The 16106-nt window shown below is 40.3% G+C and overlaps 1 protein-coding gene across 1 annotated transcript in view; it reads left to right on the forward strand.

Annotated features, from left to right (window-relative positions):
- wdr11 (WD repeat domain 11) overlaps positions 1-16106 on the forward strand; it is a 90105-nt gene that overhangs the window by 18735 nt on the left and 55264 nt on the right. The window contains exons 6-8 of the mRNA XM_028468664.1: positions 7497-7662; positions 12583-12685; positions 13194-13392. Coding sequence (XP_028324465.1) covers positions 7497-7662; positions 12583-12685; positions 13194-13392 — 468 coding nt within the window. The remainder of the gene's footprint in view (positions 1-7496; positions 7663-12582; positions 12686-13193; positions 13393-16106) is intronic.

Below are 16106 nucleotides of genomic sequence, written 5' to 3' on the forward strand. Positions count from 1 at the left end.
TGTTTTATTGCGTTTTAGGCTTACTGACTCTGCAGCTGCTGTCTTTTAAGTTTTCATTCTTAATTACTGCTTTACGCACGCGTGAACATCCCGATCGTGTGTGTTTGGAAGTGTCCTTGGCCTCCTCTAGCCTACCTGCTCTGCTTGACAGCTGACCGCGAGTCAGCCCGTCCAGACTGCCTGGCCCAGTCAGCCTACCTCGTCTAGATTGGTCTCCAATGAGGGCTGGCGGTATGTCAATCTGGCTCATCCTGTTGCCCGTCCACATGCCCGTGACGGGTTTGTTCCAGTACTCCACAGCTGAGTTCCTCCATCTGCGCCATCACTTGTCTGTTCCTCTGCCGGCTTTGCTGTATCTCCACCCAGACATCGCATTTCTCCCTCCTCAGAGAAAAGTCTACTGTGGGTCCCGCCGAAGCTTCCGTCCGGATACCTCAACTAACATCCAGTCCATCTGGTCCAGCTCTTGACGTTCTCCTTGCCATACCGGTCGGACAGTTGATCTCTCTGTGTTAGCCAGCCTCCCTCGCTCGGCTCGCGCTGCTGCCGCCCGTAGGGGCGGAGGGTCTCGCGATGTTTCACTGCGAGAGCATTAAAGTCTCGCCTGTGTCAGCCCCGGTCTTCACCTCATTTGAATCCACAGTATGTGAACTTTCTGGACCTATTCCCACCATTATTGCAACTGTTTACCGTCCCCCTTAATTCAACATTGATTTTTAGATGACTTTGCTGCCTTTCATCAAAAATAATAGTGCTGGGAGATTTTAACATTCACATGGACAACATTAATCATCCTGTTACCAGAGATTTTACATCCTGTTTAGATAGTTTTGTTCTTCAGCAACATATTATCACTCCCACCCACTCAAAAGGTCACATTCTCGATTTAATCTGCTGCTCCGGTGTCACCCCTCTTGACTGTAAAGCTGATGAACTTCCCATAACTGATCACTTTCTCCTCTCATTCAATGCTGCTCTCACCATTACTACCACTAAGCTCCCACATCTCATATCAATCTGTCACATTCGGAATATAAATCTTAACACCCTCACCTCCAGTAATGACCACCACCTGGACATAAATACATTTTCCACCCTTGATGAACTGGTTATGCTTTACAACACTACTCTCAGTCTCCATTCCATTCTCAACTCCCTGGTTCTGTTAAAATTTGTCTGTTACATTTTCCACTCCTGCCCCCTGGTTCACACACGATCTCTGGCTCATGAAAGCCAGAGGTTGCCAACTCGAGTGCCTCCATAAAAAAAACCCACCTCACTATTCACAAAGACATGTACAATAATCACATCTTTCAGTACAAAGACTCCATTGCTCAAGCTAAATCCGAATATTATTCAGTTTAATCAGTTCAAATAAAGGTAACTCCAAGTTTCTGTTTTCTCTCCTCAATAAACTCACCTGCCCCCCTGACTCACTGCCACCTCAATTCTACTTATACTCTACTCTACTCATTTCTTGCCTCAACAATCCAGAACATTCATCACCACCTCAGTCAGAACTCTCCTCTCCCCATCTCACCAGAATCCTTCCCATTTATTCATTCCTTTTCCACCTTCCAACTCCCTACTCCCTCTGAAATCTCAGACCTCATCCGTCAGCCCAAACCATCCTCCTGTCAGTTGCACCCTCTCCCCACATTTCTGGTCAAAGCCTCCCTCCCCTCTCTGACTCCCCTCATATCATCCACTCCTCGCTCATCACTGGAACTGTTCCATCATTTTTCAAAACTGCTGCAATAACTCCAATCCTGAAAAAACCCAGTGCATGATCCTTCCAATCTCAATAACTTCCGCTCCATCTCAAATCTTCCCTTCATCAGTAAAATTCTCGAAAAAACATCCGCCAGCCAACTTCACTCTCACCTATCCCACAATAACCTCGATGAACCCCTCCATAGCACTGAAACAGCCCTCATAAAAATAACCAACAACCTCCTTATGGCAGCTGATTCTGGACTCCTCACCATCCTCATCCTCCTTGACCTGAGTGCGGCATTTGACACCATCTCTCACACCACCCTTCTGAACAGATTAGCTTTCATCGGCTTTACCCACACCCCCCTTAACTGGTTTAAGTTCTGTCTTTCCAGCCGCACTTATTTTATTGAGCTCAAATCCTTTAAATCAAACCCCTCCCCCGTCACTACAGGTGTGCCCCAGGGGTCAGTCCTGGATCCCCTTCTCTTCATTATTTATCTCCTCCCCCTAGGCAATATTTTCCAAAAATGTGTTATTCATTTTCACTGTTATGCGGATGACACCCAGCTCTACCTCACCAGTAAACCATCTTCTATCCTCCCCCCCATCCCTTACCGACTGTATCACAGAAGTTAAATCATGGTTAAATCATAATCTCCTAAAAATAAACAGTGACAAAACAGCGGTTCTCCTCATTGGAACAAAATCAACACTCCCCAAATCCAATAGTTTCTCCATCCAAATCGTCACTCCTCTATCTCCCCCTCCTCACAAGTTAAGAGTCTGGGTGTCAACCTCGACAGCACTCACCTGGTCTGCATATTTTCACCTCCTTAACATTAATCACCACCGCCCCTCCCTCACCCCTCACACTGCTGCTATCCTTTTCCACAGTCTCATCACTTCCCGGCTTGATTACGGCAATTCCCTTCTCTTTGGTCTCTTCAGCAAATCCCTCCATAAACTCCAGTTAGTCCAGAACTCAGCTGCCCGCATCATCTTCAAAACCCCCTCTATCTCCCACATCACTCCTGTTCTCCACCAGCTTCATTGGCTGCCCATTCAATTCTGCATCCACTTCAAGATCCTTCTGTTAACTTTTAAGTCCAATCACCACACTGCCTCCCCTTACCTGACTGATCTCATCCACGTCTACACTCCATCTCGCTCTCTCAGATCCTATTCCTCCATTCATCTGTCCATCCCCCCAGACCGCCTTGCCACCATGGGGAGCAGAGCTTTCAGCCGCTCTGCTCTCCGGCTCTGGAACTCACTACCTCTGGATCTCATGAACATGGACTCATTCTCACAATTCAAAGCCGGACTCAAAATTCACTTATTTAAAACAGCATTTCCCATCTGACCCCCCATGCTCTGTCTCTGTGTTCTAGCTTCACTTTTACTTTTGTTTGTATACTGTGTTAGCTTACATTTTAATGTGGTTTTATACTCTGCTGTTGTGGTTTTGTTATGTACTGTTAAGTGACTTTGGGTGACCTGAAAGGTGCTGATGTTCAAATAAATGGTATTGTTATTATTGTTATAGATTTTAATCTGTTGAATGTTTTCTTTTTTTTTTTTTTTTTTTTTTGATTTACATTTTTTAAATTATTTTTCCATTAACAAGGCACAATTATATATACATATCAATGAATGTATAAAACTACACAAAAACAATCCCATACCCCCCCACCCCCACCCAACAGAACAAACAGAGGGAGACCATTTACTCATTTTGTATGGCTTTGCTACTTAAAAAAAAAAAAGGAGCAGAGGTTTTGTTTAACATAGTCATAGATATACCTTCATCCCTTCCTCATGCAATCATCATTGAAATATATCTGCCCCATTTCTGTTTATATTTGTGCGCCTTATTTGTGATCCTGTATGACATGTTTTCATATGCAGCTACCTTTGATAGTTCAGCAGTCCATTCATCAAATGAGGAAGTTCCTGGGGATTTCCAGTGTCTAAGCAGAATTTAATTTCCAATCATGATCACAGTCTGTGTCCAGTCCTTCAGTGCTTTAGGCCAGTTCAGCAAAGCCTTTGAGTGTCCAAGAACATACAATGATGGGCAGAAATCAAAGTGTACACCCGATACATTTTGTATAAAATTATGTATTCTCATCCCAAACAATTGGATTTGTGGACAAGACCACAGCACATGTATTAAAGTACCATCACAGTGTTTACATTTCCAACATAGTGTTGAATCTTGCAACCTACTTGTTGTCCAATAAAAGCGGTGTAGTATTTTGAACTGCATTAGTCTCACTCTTTAGATCTCTGGATAAAGTATGACCATTAGCACAAATTTTTGCCCAGTCCTGGTCATCAACAGAAATCCCTAAATCTTTTTCCCACACCCATTTCAGAGAACAGTGCTTTTATTTTCACTGAGGCTGAACAAACAGATTGTAATATTTTGAAGCCTGTGGGGCCTGATACTGTGAACGAAACACTCATTTCAAATCATGATGAATCTGAAAGTACCTCCACATGTGGTTCCTGCCCAGCCCATATTATTGTGATAGATCCTCGAATGATTTAATTATATTCCCACTGTATAGGTTGAAGTTTCCCAAGATGCATTCGTGGGCGCTTACCATTGCAGAGAAAATCTTTGCAAATAATATAAAATTTTTTGAAATAACTTAGAGGAATCTGTAGGGGGAGAGAATGTAGCAGATAGTTGAGTTTTGGAATTTAATTCATTTTAAGTGCGTTAACCTTAATGTTTTCTGTTGCACTTTTTAATCATGTAAAGCACATTGAGTTGGCTTGTGTATGAAATGCGCTGTACAAATAAATTTGCCTTGCCTTGCCTTGACCTGCCATTAGGGGGGAAATTTAAAAAAATGCCTTGATATGTGCGTTGCTCCTGTAGCAGTAAGTACACCCAGTCAGGCAGCCGGTCAGCGCTGTGCGCAGAGACAGACGGGAATACACACATGATGTCTGTAAATACACACATACTGTAGCTTGATGAACCCTCTGATTAGCACAGAACCTGCTCCTTATAGAAGCACAGAGTAAAAAACATAAGCGCTACAGGGGGCTGCTTCACACGGAACACATTTGACTTCCTCATTTAGGCGTGTCAATTAATGCTCACTGAGGGCTGTGAAACCCTCCTACCTCCTCTCAGCTTTTATAGGAGGGGCGGGGCCAACAGGGAAAGTTGTTGATGCATGGTTATCCAAGAAATCGCTTTCAGCCAATAGCAAAATTCAGTTGTAATGGCTGGCGTTCAAGCCTTTGTGGCCAGTAACTCTGACATTTTACTACTAAATACGCAAAATAAAAATACTTTTACCAAAATGACAAGACTGAGACGAGGATTAATAAACAGCACTACTTAATACCCAAATACATATGTATTCAGCAGGGTTCGGTGTTTACGTACTCTTAGAAAAACACCATTAACATAAATAACATAAATAAAATATATACTTAAAAATACAAATGTACAATACTTATACAACAATACACAAAATACAAAACAATAGAACAGTAACAGCATTATAAAAAATGATGGTGTTTTATCAAAGGGACTATTGTACATTATGCATCAACATCTTTGTGCGAATACACTCAGCCAACTACAACAGTCAACTAATCTTACTTTAATCCTTTTTTTGCTACACTCGTTCTCTTTTTTTCAGGTATTGTGTCCTTGGGCGATACTCGATACCTTCCCTCCCTTGTTCCCCATGCATTTGTCTACTTGTCAGATTAGAGGTGTTAATATCCATTGTAACAGTTGCTCCGCTGTTTGGAGCATCTATATATATCGAGTTGAGTTCTCAGACACGGTTGTGAAGCATATTGAATGCCATGCACCTTAATCACTTTTTTGCTCATTAGTAGACTCAGGTTTAAACTTTTCAACAAACAAACATCAAACAGATTTAGCTTTAATGCACACCTTCAAATATGGTTACAAATACACAATGTGTTTCAACTTTGACAAAATGTAGTTTTCTTTTCTGGTCGACTCAGTTGTTGTTGGGTTATTAGTTCTTGATGTTATGACACCTTTGGTTTCCAAGGCAACAGTATGTTGGCTCCCAGACTAGCAGAATCTAAAGTATCTAATTGCCTAGAAAAAAAAATAAATGGCGCTGGTGTGAGATTTCATGCTGGAGGTATTTTGCAAAGGCTGTGAACTTGTTGACGAGTGGGAGGTGAGCATCCTGCTTCCTGCTGCCCTCGCTCTGATTGTCTGTGACCTACAATACAGTACTTCAGTTGACAAACTTTATGACAGTTTTTTTTTTTTTTTTTCCCAAACCCCCACAGTTAAGACACACCTGAGTTTTGTTTTGCAGTTTACCATCTTTTTAGTTCTTGGGTCAATCAAGCAGATGGAGATTTAGAGATTATGTTCCAATATTGCTGTAGTAGGTTGTGTTAGAAACTTAAAAAGTGTATTGTTTATTCATAACGATTATATTTGCTATTGCTTGTTGACTGTTGATGCTTGATTGTAAGGCGTCCTATCCTGTTTGTTGCATTGTGGGATCAGGCACATAGTTTATTTTTAAATGTTTTTTTCCCAGTTTTTTCAAGCTGTTAGAAAAGTTTCATTTAGCTTTTCACTGATGATAGTTCAGTTCAGTGTATTTGTTTGTTTCGGTCTAAAAAAAATATTCAAACAATCACAATTTAAAAATATATAACAAGACTGAAAAAGGCAGAAGCAAAAATGCTTACGTGCCCAACATAAATAACATTCAAGTTACCTTTCCCAATAATATACACAGAATAAATGCAAGCATTCAACAACTACATTGAGTTGCCTTTTTTCAAATAATGGAAACAAAAACAACAAAAACTTAAATATATTGAGACATTTTCTTTTTAAATTGAATCACTCATTTTTATTTTTTTATCAACAGTATTCCACAAATTAACCCCAAGAACAGACAGACATCTTCGTTTAACTTCTAATCTTGCTTTTGGTAAAATAAACATATATTGATCTCTTTTAGGCTGTATTTGCTGGTCTGTAGTGAGAAGTATTTTTGAATGACTTCTGGAAGAGCATTTATTTTACCTTTGAACATTATTCTGAAACAATGTCTTCAAATTTAATAAAGATCTCATCTTGTACGTCTCCTTTTTTTAAATTAGAAATCACACAGAGAAAGAAAGCTGTGGCCAACAATAATGGCCATGAACAGCCGCAGGTTGATGGTCACATTTTCAATGGATTTTTTTTTAGGTTTGATTCCTTTTCACTGTAAAGATCAACCTGATTTCTGTCAGTATTAATTGCATTTGTTTAAAAAAAATAAAGAAATAAATAAAGAAGCTTTTAAAATATCTGCTTAATTATCTAACTTCTATAATTTACTTTAAGGTTTTCTGTAGTTTGCCATTGATTTGCACCCTGACATTAATAAGTAAGTCATTCAACACTTAGTGTGAAAAATAACCAATATCAAGAAGAAGCTGAATCTATATCTGGACTTTTAAATAATAATTGCTTATTTCATATGTATGTGTTTTTGCTGCTGCAGAGACTCATAATTCAGTGGTTTTTCTGCAGTTTGTCTTGATTGGTGTATCCCAGTAATGTGGACTTCATTTTCTACTCAACCTAATTTACATTTCCAAGCAGGTTTTCTGTGCTGTATTTTATGATTAAAAGAAATATGCAAAACAGATGAATTGATTATCAATCTTTCTAAGGGGATACGTTCCTATCACATATGCAGAACTTCCAAATAGCCACACTGTAAATAACTTATCTCTGTGTGATCCTGTAGAGCTGAGGCGGTGACCTTGAATGACTGTCTGCAGTTGTCATACCTGCCATCCAAAAGGAACCATATGCTGCTCCTTTATCCCAGGGAGATTTTAATCCTGGACCTGGAGCTTAGCCAGACAGTGGGTGTCGTGGCCATCGAGCGCTCCGGTGTGCCCTTTACACAGGTATGAAGATGCGTGGGGGAGAATCTGTATGTGGGAGGGACTCGGGAAAGTACTTTGAGGATAGATGTACACTTTTGATTTCCCAGTTGTGTTCATATATTAAATATAGATTTTTGTCTGATCTCAGTTTTATTCTCCTGTGGATTTGAGCGCGGAAGAAAAACGTTCCAACTGCTCATGTGTCTGTTGGCTACAAAAAGATCAAAAATACTCATGCCAACATAAGTTAGGAGCTCGTTAAAAAAGAATAGAAGGATGGTGGTTTCCATCCTTCTTTCACAACAGATAAACCCCTTTTCTCAGAATTCGTGTACCCTTCGTTTTTTGGTTATTCCTTTTTAAAACCAAATCAAAATTACAAATAAACGGTGTGGTTATTTTCTTTTACTGACTTAAAACCAAAACAGAAATACAGAAAAAAATCAAAAACCAAAGAGTTTTTCCGTTTTAAAATATTTGTTTGTGTGTTAATTGGATATTTACAGGGAAACTCTGAACAAGAGCTTCTTGTTTTAATCTCACCACACAGAGGGGACCCACAGACGAGGGCAGGTTTTGTCTCCCGGACAAAAAAGGAGCAATGCATAAGTCACACAATTGATGAACTGGTGAATCGAAACATTATTAATATATAAATAAATCAAATCAAAAAAAGGATGCAACGATATACACATGATATGTGATTAAAGGAAACAGAGATGGTGTAATGAATTTACTTGTGCTCATCGTTTCTTGTGATCCACTTCTGTGTTGACGGCTAACGTGTAAAATAATGAAATTTAATGCCCTCAAAAAAGCTGTAATTGTTTTTGCAAAAGTGTCAAATATGTCAAAAAAGTTCTAACATATATTCCTCACACTAGCCTCACAGTCAATATTTTATCTGGATACTATTTGGACCGTAACACTCTTCGGTAAAGTTGGCACAATATTCACAGATTTGGACTTCCAGCGTCAATAACTCTTCAACGAAACGTCATTGACACACAAATTACGCCTCCTTGCCATCGGTGTGAGGTGGACAACATGATACAAGATCATTTTATCAAACGCAGCAGAGTAAAAGTCCTCCCCCCCGTCCCCCGTCCCCCGTCTATGGGGCCACTCTGTGTGGTGAGCTTAAAACATACAGCTTTCATCGATAGTTTCCCTGTAAATATACAAACAGAAGGTTTCTTTTTAAAACAGAAAAACACTGCTTTTCTGGTTTCGATTTTTCTGTATTACTATTTTGGTTTGACGTCAGTAAAACCAAATAACCACACTGTTCATTTATTTTTTTAATTTGGTTTTAAATCGGAACAACCAAAGAACAAAGGGTAGACTGATTTCTCAGCTTCTACTAAAATGCATTACTTGAAAATGTGTTTTTAAGGCTGCTTCTACCAGGCAGCCTTTTTTTTTTTTTTTTTAATGCTAACCTCATGACTGTGTGACAACTGCACAGCAGCGCCGTGCAGTCCTTAGTTACAGCACAAGAATCTCACAATCATCTCCTGTCTGATTCCAGCTGTCAACGTCAGTGACAAGGTTGACCTTTAGGTGCCAATTCTCTACATTTAGAGGCTGGATTTCTAATTGGAAACTGATGAATGCTGTGGGGGTTTTAGATCAGGGATTTATCACAGCTGTACAGCCCGTAACAGACCCCAAGCTCGGCTTTCATCAATTTGGCTTTTTCTCCTGTCTTTGCCCGTGTGCCTGCCTGAAAAGCAAGGAGTGCTCTGTCTTTTCCCACACACACACACACACACACACACACACACACACACACACACACGCACACACACACACACACACACAGAGAGAGTATTTTATACTTTTTACTCAGCCAAACTAGTGCTGGTTTCATGCTCTGAATGTGTAAAATTCTACTCTGCTATGTTAATTATTGGACTTCATAAATCATGTGTTTTTTACTTTTTCTGTCACAAATACATCCAAAGATAAAGCCGCAGAAGATATTTCTTCACCGACAAATAAATGTCAGAGACTGCGCCTCTGTTTGCTTTGACCGACGATTCCTTCTTAGTGCATGTCTCAGCCAATTTGCATGACTGATGACAGCTTAGAGACGGTACACGCGGGAGTGCAAGTTTTTCTTTTATGTCAAGGTTTTTGTTTATAACGAAAGATTTATCTGGTACTTGTTCACGCCAGAGAACATGAGATGAAGAGCTTTCTGTAGTATTGCTTGAGCGCTCATCATTATTGAGAAACAATCGGCTGAAGCCAATTTTAATCAAGCTCTTGATTAGACGGTTTGTAGATTAGAGCCACACTTGTTTGCTGGGCTGAAATGCTTATAGATTGATTTTTCTGGGATTGTAAGGATACTAGAACACCGTTGGTCCCCTAATCAATACGTTCGCTCACTTTTTTCATTTTCTTCTTGCTCAAACATTTATTCTCTCACGTGTTAGCAGTTTTAATAAAATAACTTTACACAAGAAGATTGAGCAGATTTGAGCAATTCTCAAAGAGCTTCTGAAACACTGAAGCACACGTGTTAAACTCAAGGCCCGGGGGCCAAATCTGGCCCTTTTGATTTTCCAATTTGTTCCACAGGAGAAAGTGAAAAAACATCTAAATTACCAACAAGTTGATTTGTAGATATCCCAGTCCCACCAAAAGCATAAATTCAATGAAACTATAATATTTGCAGGGGCTTGCAATTTATTTTGAATTTAATTGTGGATTTTTCTATATTGCTACAATTTCTCAAAAGCAATACCACAAAATCCCATTAAATTAGACAAAAAAATTGTCACAAAATTCAGGATTTTTTAAAGAAAAGATACTGAAGGGACTGATATCTTTTATTCATTGCTTTGATATTGCCAGTGCCTTACGTACTTTATATATCAGTGATATGCGAAGTTGCAAAATCATGTCAATCTTCAATCAATCTTTTATTTGGGCGATCGTGGCTCAGGTGGTAGTGGGTCGTCTTCTGATCGAGAGGTTGGGGATTCGATCCCAGTACCTGACTATGTGTCGAAGTGTCCTTGGGCAAGACACTGAACCCTAAGTTGCTCCCAGTGGTCGACAAGCACCTTGCATGGCAGTCCTGTCCCGCTGGTGTGTGAATGTGAGAGTGATTGGGTGAATGAGCTGATATGTAAAGCGCTTTGAGACTGCTTCAGTGTGGTGATAAAGCGCTATATAAAATCAAGTCCATTTACCATTTACCATTTGTATAGCGCCAAATCATAACCAATGGTATCTCAAGACACTTTACAGTTGAGCAGTCTTAAGGACGGACTCTTCATTTTATGGATACACACACATGCATATATACGTATATACACATACATATGTATCCCGCACCCAACATGAATTCATCATGGCGGCAAGGAAAGCCTTCTGTTAAGCAGCAGGAACCTTGTGTGGATCCCATTCCTATGATGAACAGCCATCCACGTTATGCTGTGTTGGGTGTGTGCAGAGGAAAGGGTGGAGACAGAGTTGTTGAGACTCTGTAACTCCACATTGAGGATCCCACGGACCTGCAAGACAAAAGCCAGAAGGAGTACAGGAGCAAACACACAAGGGAAGAAGCAGACATAGAGGGAGTGTTTGAAAGAGGAATGGGACCCTCTCTGGTCCCTCTCTAACCTAAATGACCTCTCTCTTAATGCCCTCTCCAACCTCTCTCCAACCGAGCATGCCAGACCCCCCCGGCAGTCTATGCCTATTGCATCTTAACTATGAGCTATGAGCTGGTTCCTAACTAAAAGCTTTACCAAAGAGGAATGTTTTGAGCCTAACCTTAAAGGTAGAGAGGGTGTCTGCCCCCCGAACCGTGGTTGGTAGATGGTTCCAGAGAAGTGGGGCCTGATAACTGAAAGCTCTTTCTCCTATACTACTTCTAGAGACAAATGGAACAACGAGTAGTCCAGCATTTTGAGAGCGTAGTGTTCTGGGGTGATTGTATGGCACTACAAGCTCCTTGAGATAGACTGGTGCCTGTCCATTTAAGGCTTTATAAGTGAGAAGAAGAATCTTGAATTCTATTCTGTATTTTATGGGAAGCCAATGCAGAGAGGCTAATACAGGAGTAATGTGATCTCTTCTCCTAGTTCAAATTTGCCTTTTCTTTCTTAAAGGGCCCATGTTACACTAAATCAGAGGTGCCCAGCCCTGGTCCTCAAGGGCCCCTATCCAGCATGTTTTAGATGTTTCCCTTTTCCAACACACCTGATTCAAATGATTAACTCAAGCTCTGCAGAAGCCTGATAACGATCCTGGTCATTTCAATCAGGTGTGTTGGAAGAGGGAAACATCTAAAACATGCTGGACAGGGGCTCTTGAGGACCAGGGTTGGGCACCCCTGCGCTAAATCGACTTTTCTGTGCTTTAAGTCAGTGTCCCGTCTGTAGACACGGCCACTCATGAATATGCATAAGTAGGCCACAAATCAGCCTGTTTGTGTAGAGTTGCTCAGGAAGTGACTTTTCAGAGGCGAAAACTCTGGAAAACAGGTGAGTTGGGGAAAATCAACCTCAAATACTACATTTTTAGGGTTCTTAGAACAAATGGAGATGGGTGAAAAATAGCATGACATGGGACCTTTAAAAGCTGATCAAACTACTCCATCTTTGGCCCTGAGCAAAAATGTGTTGTGTGCTGTGCAGTTCCTAAACTCAGATGAAAATGTGCTACAGGTGTTGTTTGTTTTTGTTGTTATATGTATTTGTATGCTTTTTGTTTGTTTTTGTCTTTTTAAATAATTATACAATGAAATCAACTCTTTTCTTTTTTCCACCATTAGTTTAGTTGGTTTTTAAATTAATAAAAAAGATCATTTTAACATGTTTGGCACTTTTTAAGTTTTTAGTGATTATATATGTAATTAAAATACATTATGGTCATTATGAACATCTCATCAGTACCATCTCCTGCTGCTTGTGTTGTCAGGTGATTCCCTGCGCCCAGCGGGATGCCCTCTATTGTCTTCACGAGAACGGCTGCATCACACTGCGAGTGTGTCGCTCTACTGCAGCACCAGAGGAAGCAGCTGGTACGACACCTTCCTTAAGACGTTCTTCCCTCTTGTGAACGGTCCTGAAAGGATTGCTGTCCTCATTTCAGCTCCATCTTCTACTTATCATCTGTTGTGCTAGAATGGCCTCACCATCACATCCTGTTGCCTTTTTTCAAGGTTTTCTGACCTTTTATTCTCTTCCTGTCGCATTGATCGTGGTCTTTGCCTGATTGATCAGTGGGAGATTTCTTTCTGACTGATTTTTTCTCTCCTTCACTTTGTGGCCTTTCTATCTTCTTTGCGATACATCAGTTCCTTCCAATTCCCCCCGTACATTCTTGTTTTTTCTTACCACTTTATTTTTTTTTTTATTTAGTATCTTTTCCTGTGCTCCCTTCCACTCAAACCTCAAATGTGGCCTTCTTTATCATTTAATTGAAAGAGTCCTCATAATGCAGTGATTGCATTTTACCTTTTGTGTTTCTGTTTCCCATCACTTTCTAATTTCTCCTCCTCTGATTCATTTTGCCTCTTACACCCTCAGACCCAGAGCAAGCTGCCCAGGAGCTTGTATATGACCTGCGGTCTCAGTGCGATGCCATACGAGTCACTAAGACCGTGCGGCCGTATCGTATGGTGATCTGCCCCGTCAATGAAAACAATGCTGCACTCATGGTCAGCGATGGACGAGTAATGTTGTGGGAGCTGAAATCCCACCCAAGCAAGCCTGCTACCAATCCCAGGTAAACAATTAAAACATTTATAGGTTCAGTAAAGACCCAGATCATCACTGCAGTAGTTCACTCTGACAAACAGGTAACAACTAAAAGTTTAACAACTTATAAAAATAGTACAAAAAACTAACTTAAAGCTGCATAATCCTGTGACCTATATTCAAGTCGTTTGGGTGAGTAGCAGAGGTGGGGGGTGTGCAGAGTTTGGCAAGCATTGATGAGCCCTGCTCTCCTTTGATGGAGCAGTCCTTTGCTGCTCTGCCGCAGGGAGGCAGTTTTTGCAATTTATTTCTTTTTAAGTTGGTTGTCTGTGTGACATCTGGCTGCTGAGAATAAGGCCCTGTCCACACGTAACAGGGTATCTTGCAAATAGGAGATATTTTTCTCCGATTTGCCTAATCATCCACCCACAACCGGAGTTATTTTTTCATGAAAAATGAAAGTTCATAAAAACTCCGACCAAAGTGTGGATTTGAGGAAAATGCTGGCTATGCGTTTGAGTGTGGACACTGAACCAGTTTTGAGTTTCCAAACGTCACCTGGGCTGTGGTGGCAACACTGATGTCGGGTTGTGGTGGGGATGCGTTGGTACGTCGCTTGTCGGTCTGTGTGCAGGCGCGGGTTTCTCTGCTGCGCGGTCCTTCCCTGTTGCGGCGGGCCGCTCGGGGCCCCGCTGTGCCTGGGGAGTGTGGAGTGCTTCCGTGCTCCACGGAGCCGGTGTGGTTCGGGGGTGCCGTGGGGTGGGTTTTTGGCCTTGCTGCTCGGTGATGTGCGTCTGCACCATCTATCCTCTCCGGTGGCCCGCTGTATGGACTGGCCGGGCTCACACCAGACAGCCCTGCTACATGGACCAGGTCTCAAGCATTGTTAGGCAGGAGTGCAAAGCTATAACGGTGCACTTTGGACCTCAATACAAAAAGCTGCCTACAACAGAGAGTGACGTTTATTCACTGGAGGATAGCACATTTGCGCTGTTTGGTGTGGATGGAATTTTTTTTTTGAAACAATGATGTGTGGACTTAACTTTTTTTTTTTAAAACGGAGTAGGGTGAATATACGTTTATAAAAATACCCATCTACGTGTGGACAAGGCCTAAGTCAAGTTAGTAAGTAAGGGGGTAGGGGGGGCATCACAGCAATAAAAAAACAATGGCTGTGTTCGAAATGGCATAATTTGTACTATGCACTACAAACTCAATGAGTATATACTGATATTGTAAACTATAAGCACAGGTGGCAAGTAACAAAGTACAAATACTTTGTTACTGTAGTTATCTGTACTTTTTGCCGACTTTTTACTTTTACTTCTTACTTTTTAAAAAATGAGCTTGTTATTTATAAGATGTAAACATGTTGGTAGTTTGAGCTTTTTTACGTTAGGCAGGTCCCTTAGTTTTATGATTAACATTTTCAAGTGTTCATAAACGGTAACAGATTTCATTTATTTCCATCTAACAGTTTTCTACAAGTTCTTAAAAAGGTTAAACTCAAAGCTGCTCTGGGTTTAATTGAGCATTTGCACTTTTTTTTTTCTTGACACATTTTATTTACGAATTGTATTTATTATGAGAGCTAAACTCTCCAGGTGTTCATAAATGGTAACAAATTTAGTTTATTTCCATGTACCAGTTTTCTACAAGTTCTTTTAAAAATAAAATATATGGAATTTGGAATAACCCTGTCTTATTATTGAAGGGACATTTGTTTTACTTTATTACTTTTTTTACTTAAGTACATTTAGTAGCATTTACTTTTTTACTTTTTTACTCAAGTAAGGGAGCAACTTCAATACTTTTACCAGTCATTTTTGATTCAAGTATCTTTACTTTAACTTGAGTACTGATGACTAGTACTTTTGCCACCTCTAACAATAAGTATAATTAGAATGATGACCGTTCCCACTGAAATATACTTCAAAGTTTCCCATGATGCATTTCGAACCTACAACAACAAAAACCTTAAGCACACTGAGACTAAATATCTCTATTAATTTGCCACCTTTGAAAGTTCTGAAAACATTTTAAGTGAGAGAGTGACCAAGTAGAATATCAATATCTAGTCATTTGATGCATAAAACTCGGGGAAACACATTTCATGCCGACATTTTGGAGTTTTCCTGCCAGACCTGCCATTATGCTACTGACAAAACTTACAGTTAACTTCAAAATAAGAGCTCTATTTACAAAAGCGTTAAAAACTAATGGAAGACAAGAATAGATGCTTTTGTTTTGAAAAGGGGATTTTTGATTTTTAGCTCGAAGCCGAGGCCAGGGCAATTTCATGTTCCGCTCGCAATGCATCATGGGGTGGTTGAGTATGACTATTGTGCCCACCGTGCATACTTGGGAAATGTCCCGGTATTGTGTACATCCGGGTATTTCTCACGTAGTCTTTTCATTCTATCTAATGTGACCTCAATACTACATTTAACGTTCGACTTAGTCTGAGTAGTATGTTAGTATGCGATTTGGAACACCAATATCTGGCGTCCATTCTGTCATGGTGTAAGATTTATTGCTTGATCTTTGTTGTTTTGATTTACTTATTTTGAAGTCAAAAGTCCTTTGACATCTCACTGCACACGTCTGCATAACATTCACAGGATTCAAATGGGCATATTTTATAATCAGTCAAGATTTAGCCATCATTTGTCGTTTTTGCTTATAAACATCTTACAGTTATGAGCGAATGACTGCACAGTATGCAGTTCCCACTGAATCAGC

This window comes from Gouania willdenowi, chromosome 15, assembly GCF_900634775.1.
Source record: "Gouania willdenowi chromosome 15, fGouWil2.1, whole genome shotgun sequence".
Lineage (NCBI taxonomy): Eukaryota > Metazoa > Chordata > Actinopteri > Blenniiformes > Gobiesocidae > Gouania > Gouania willdenowi.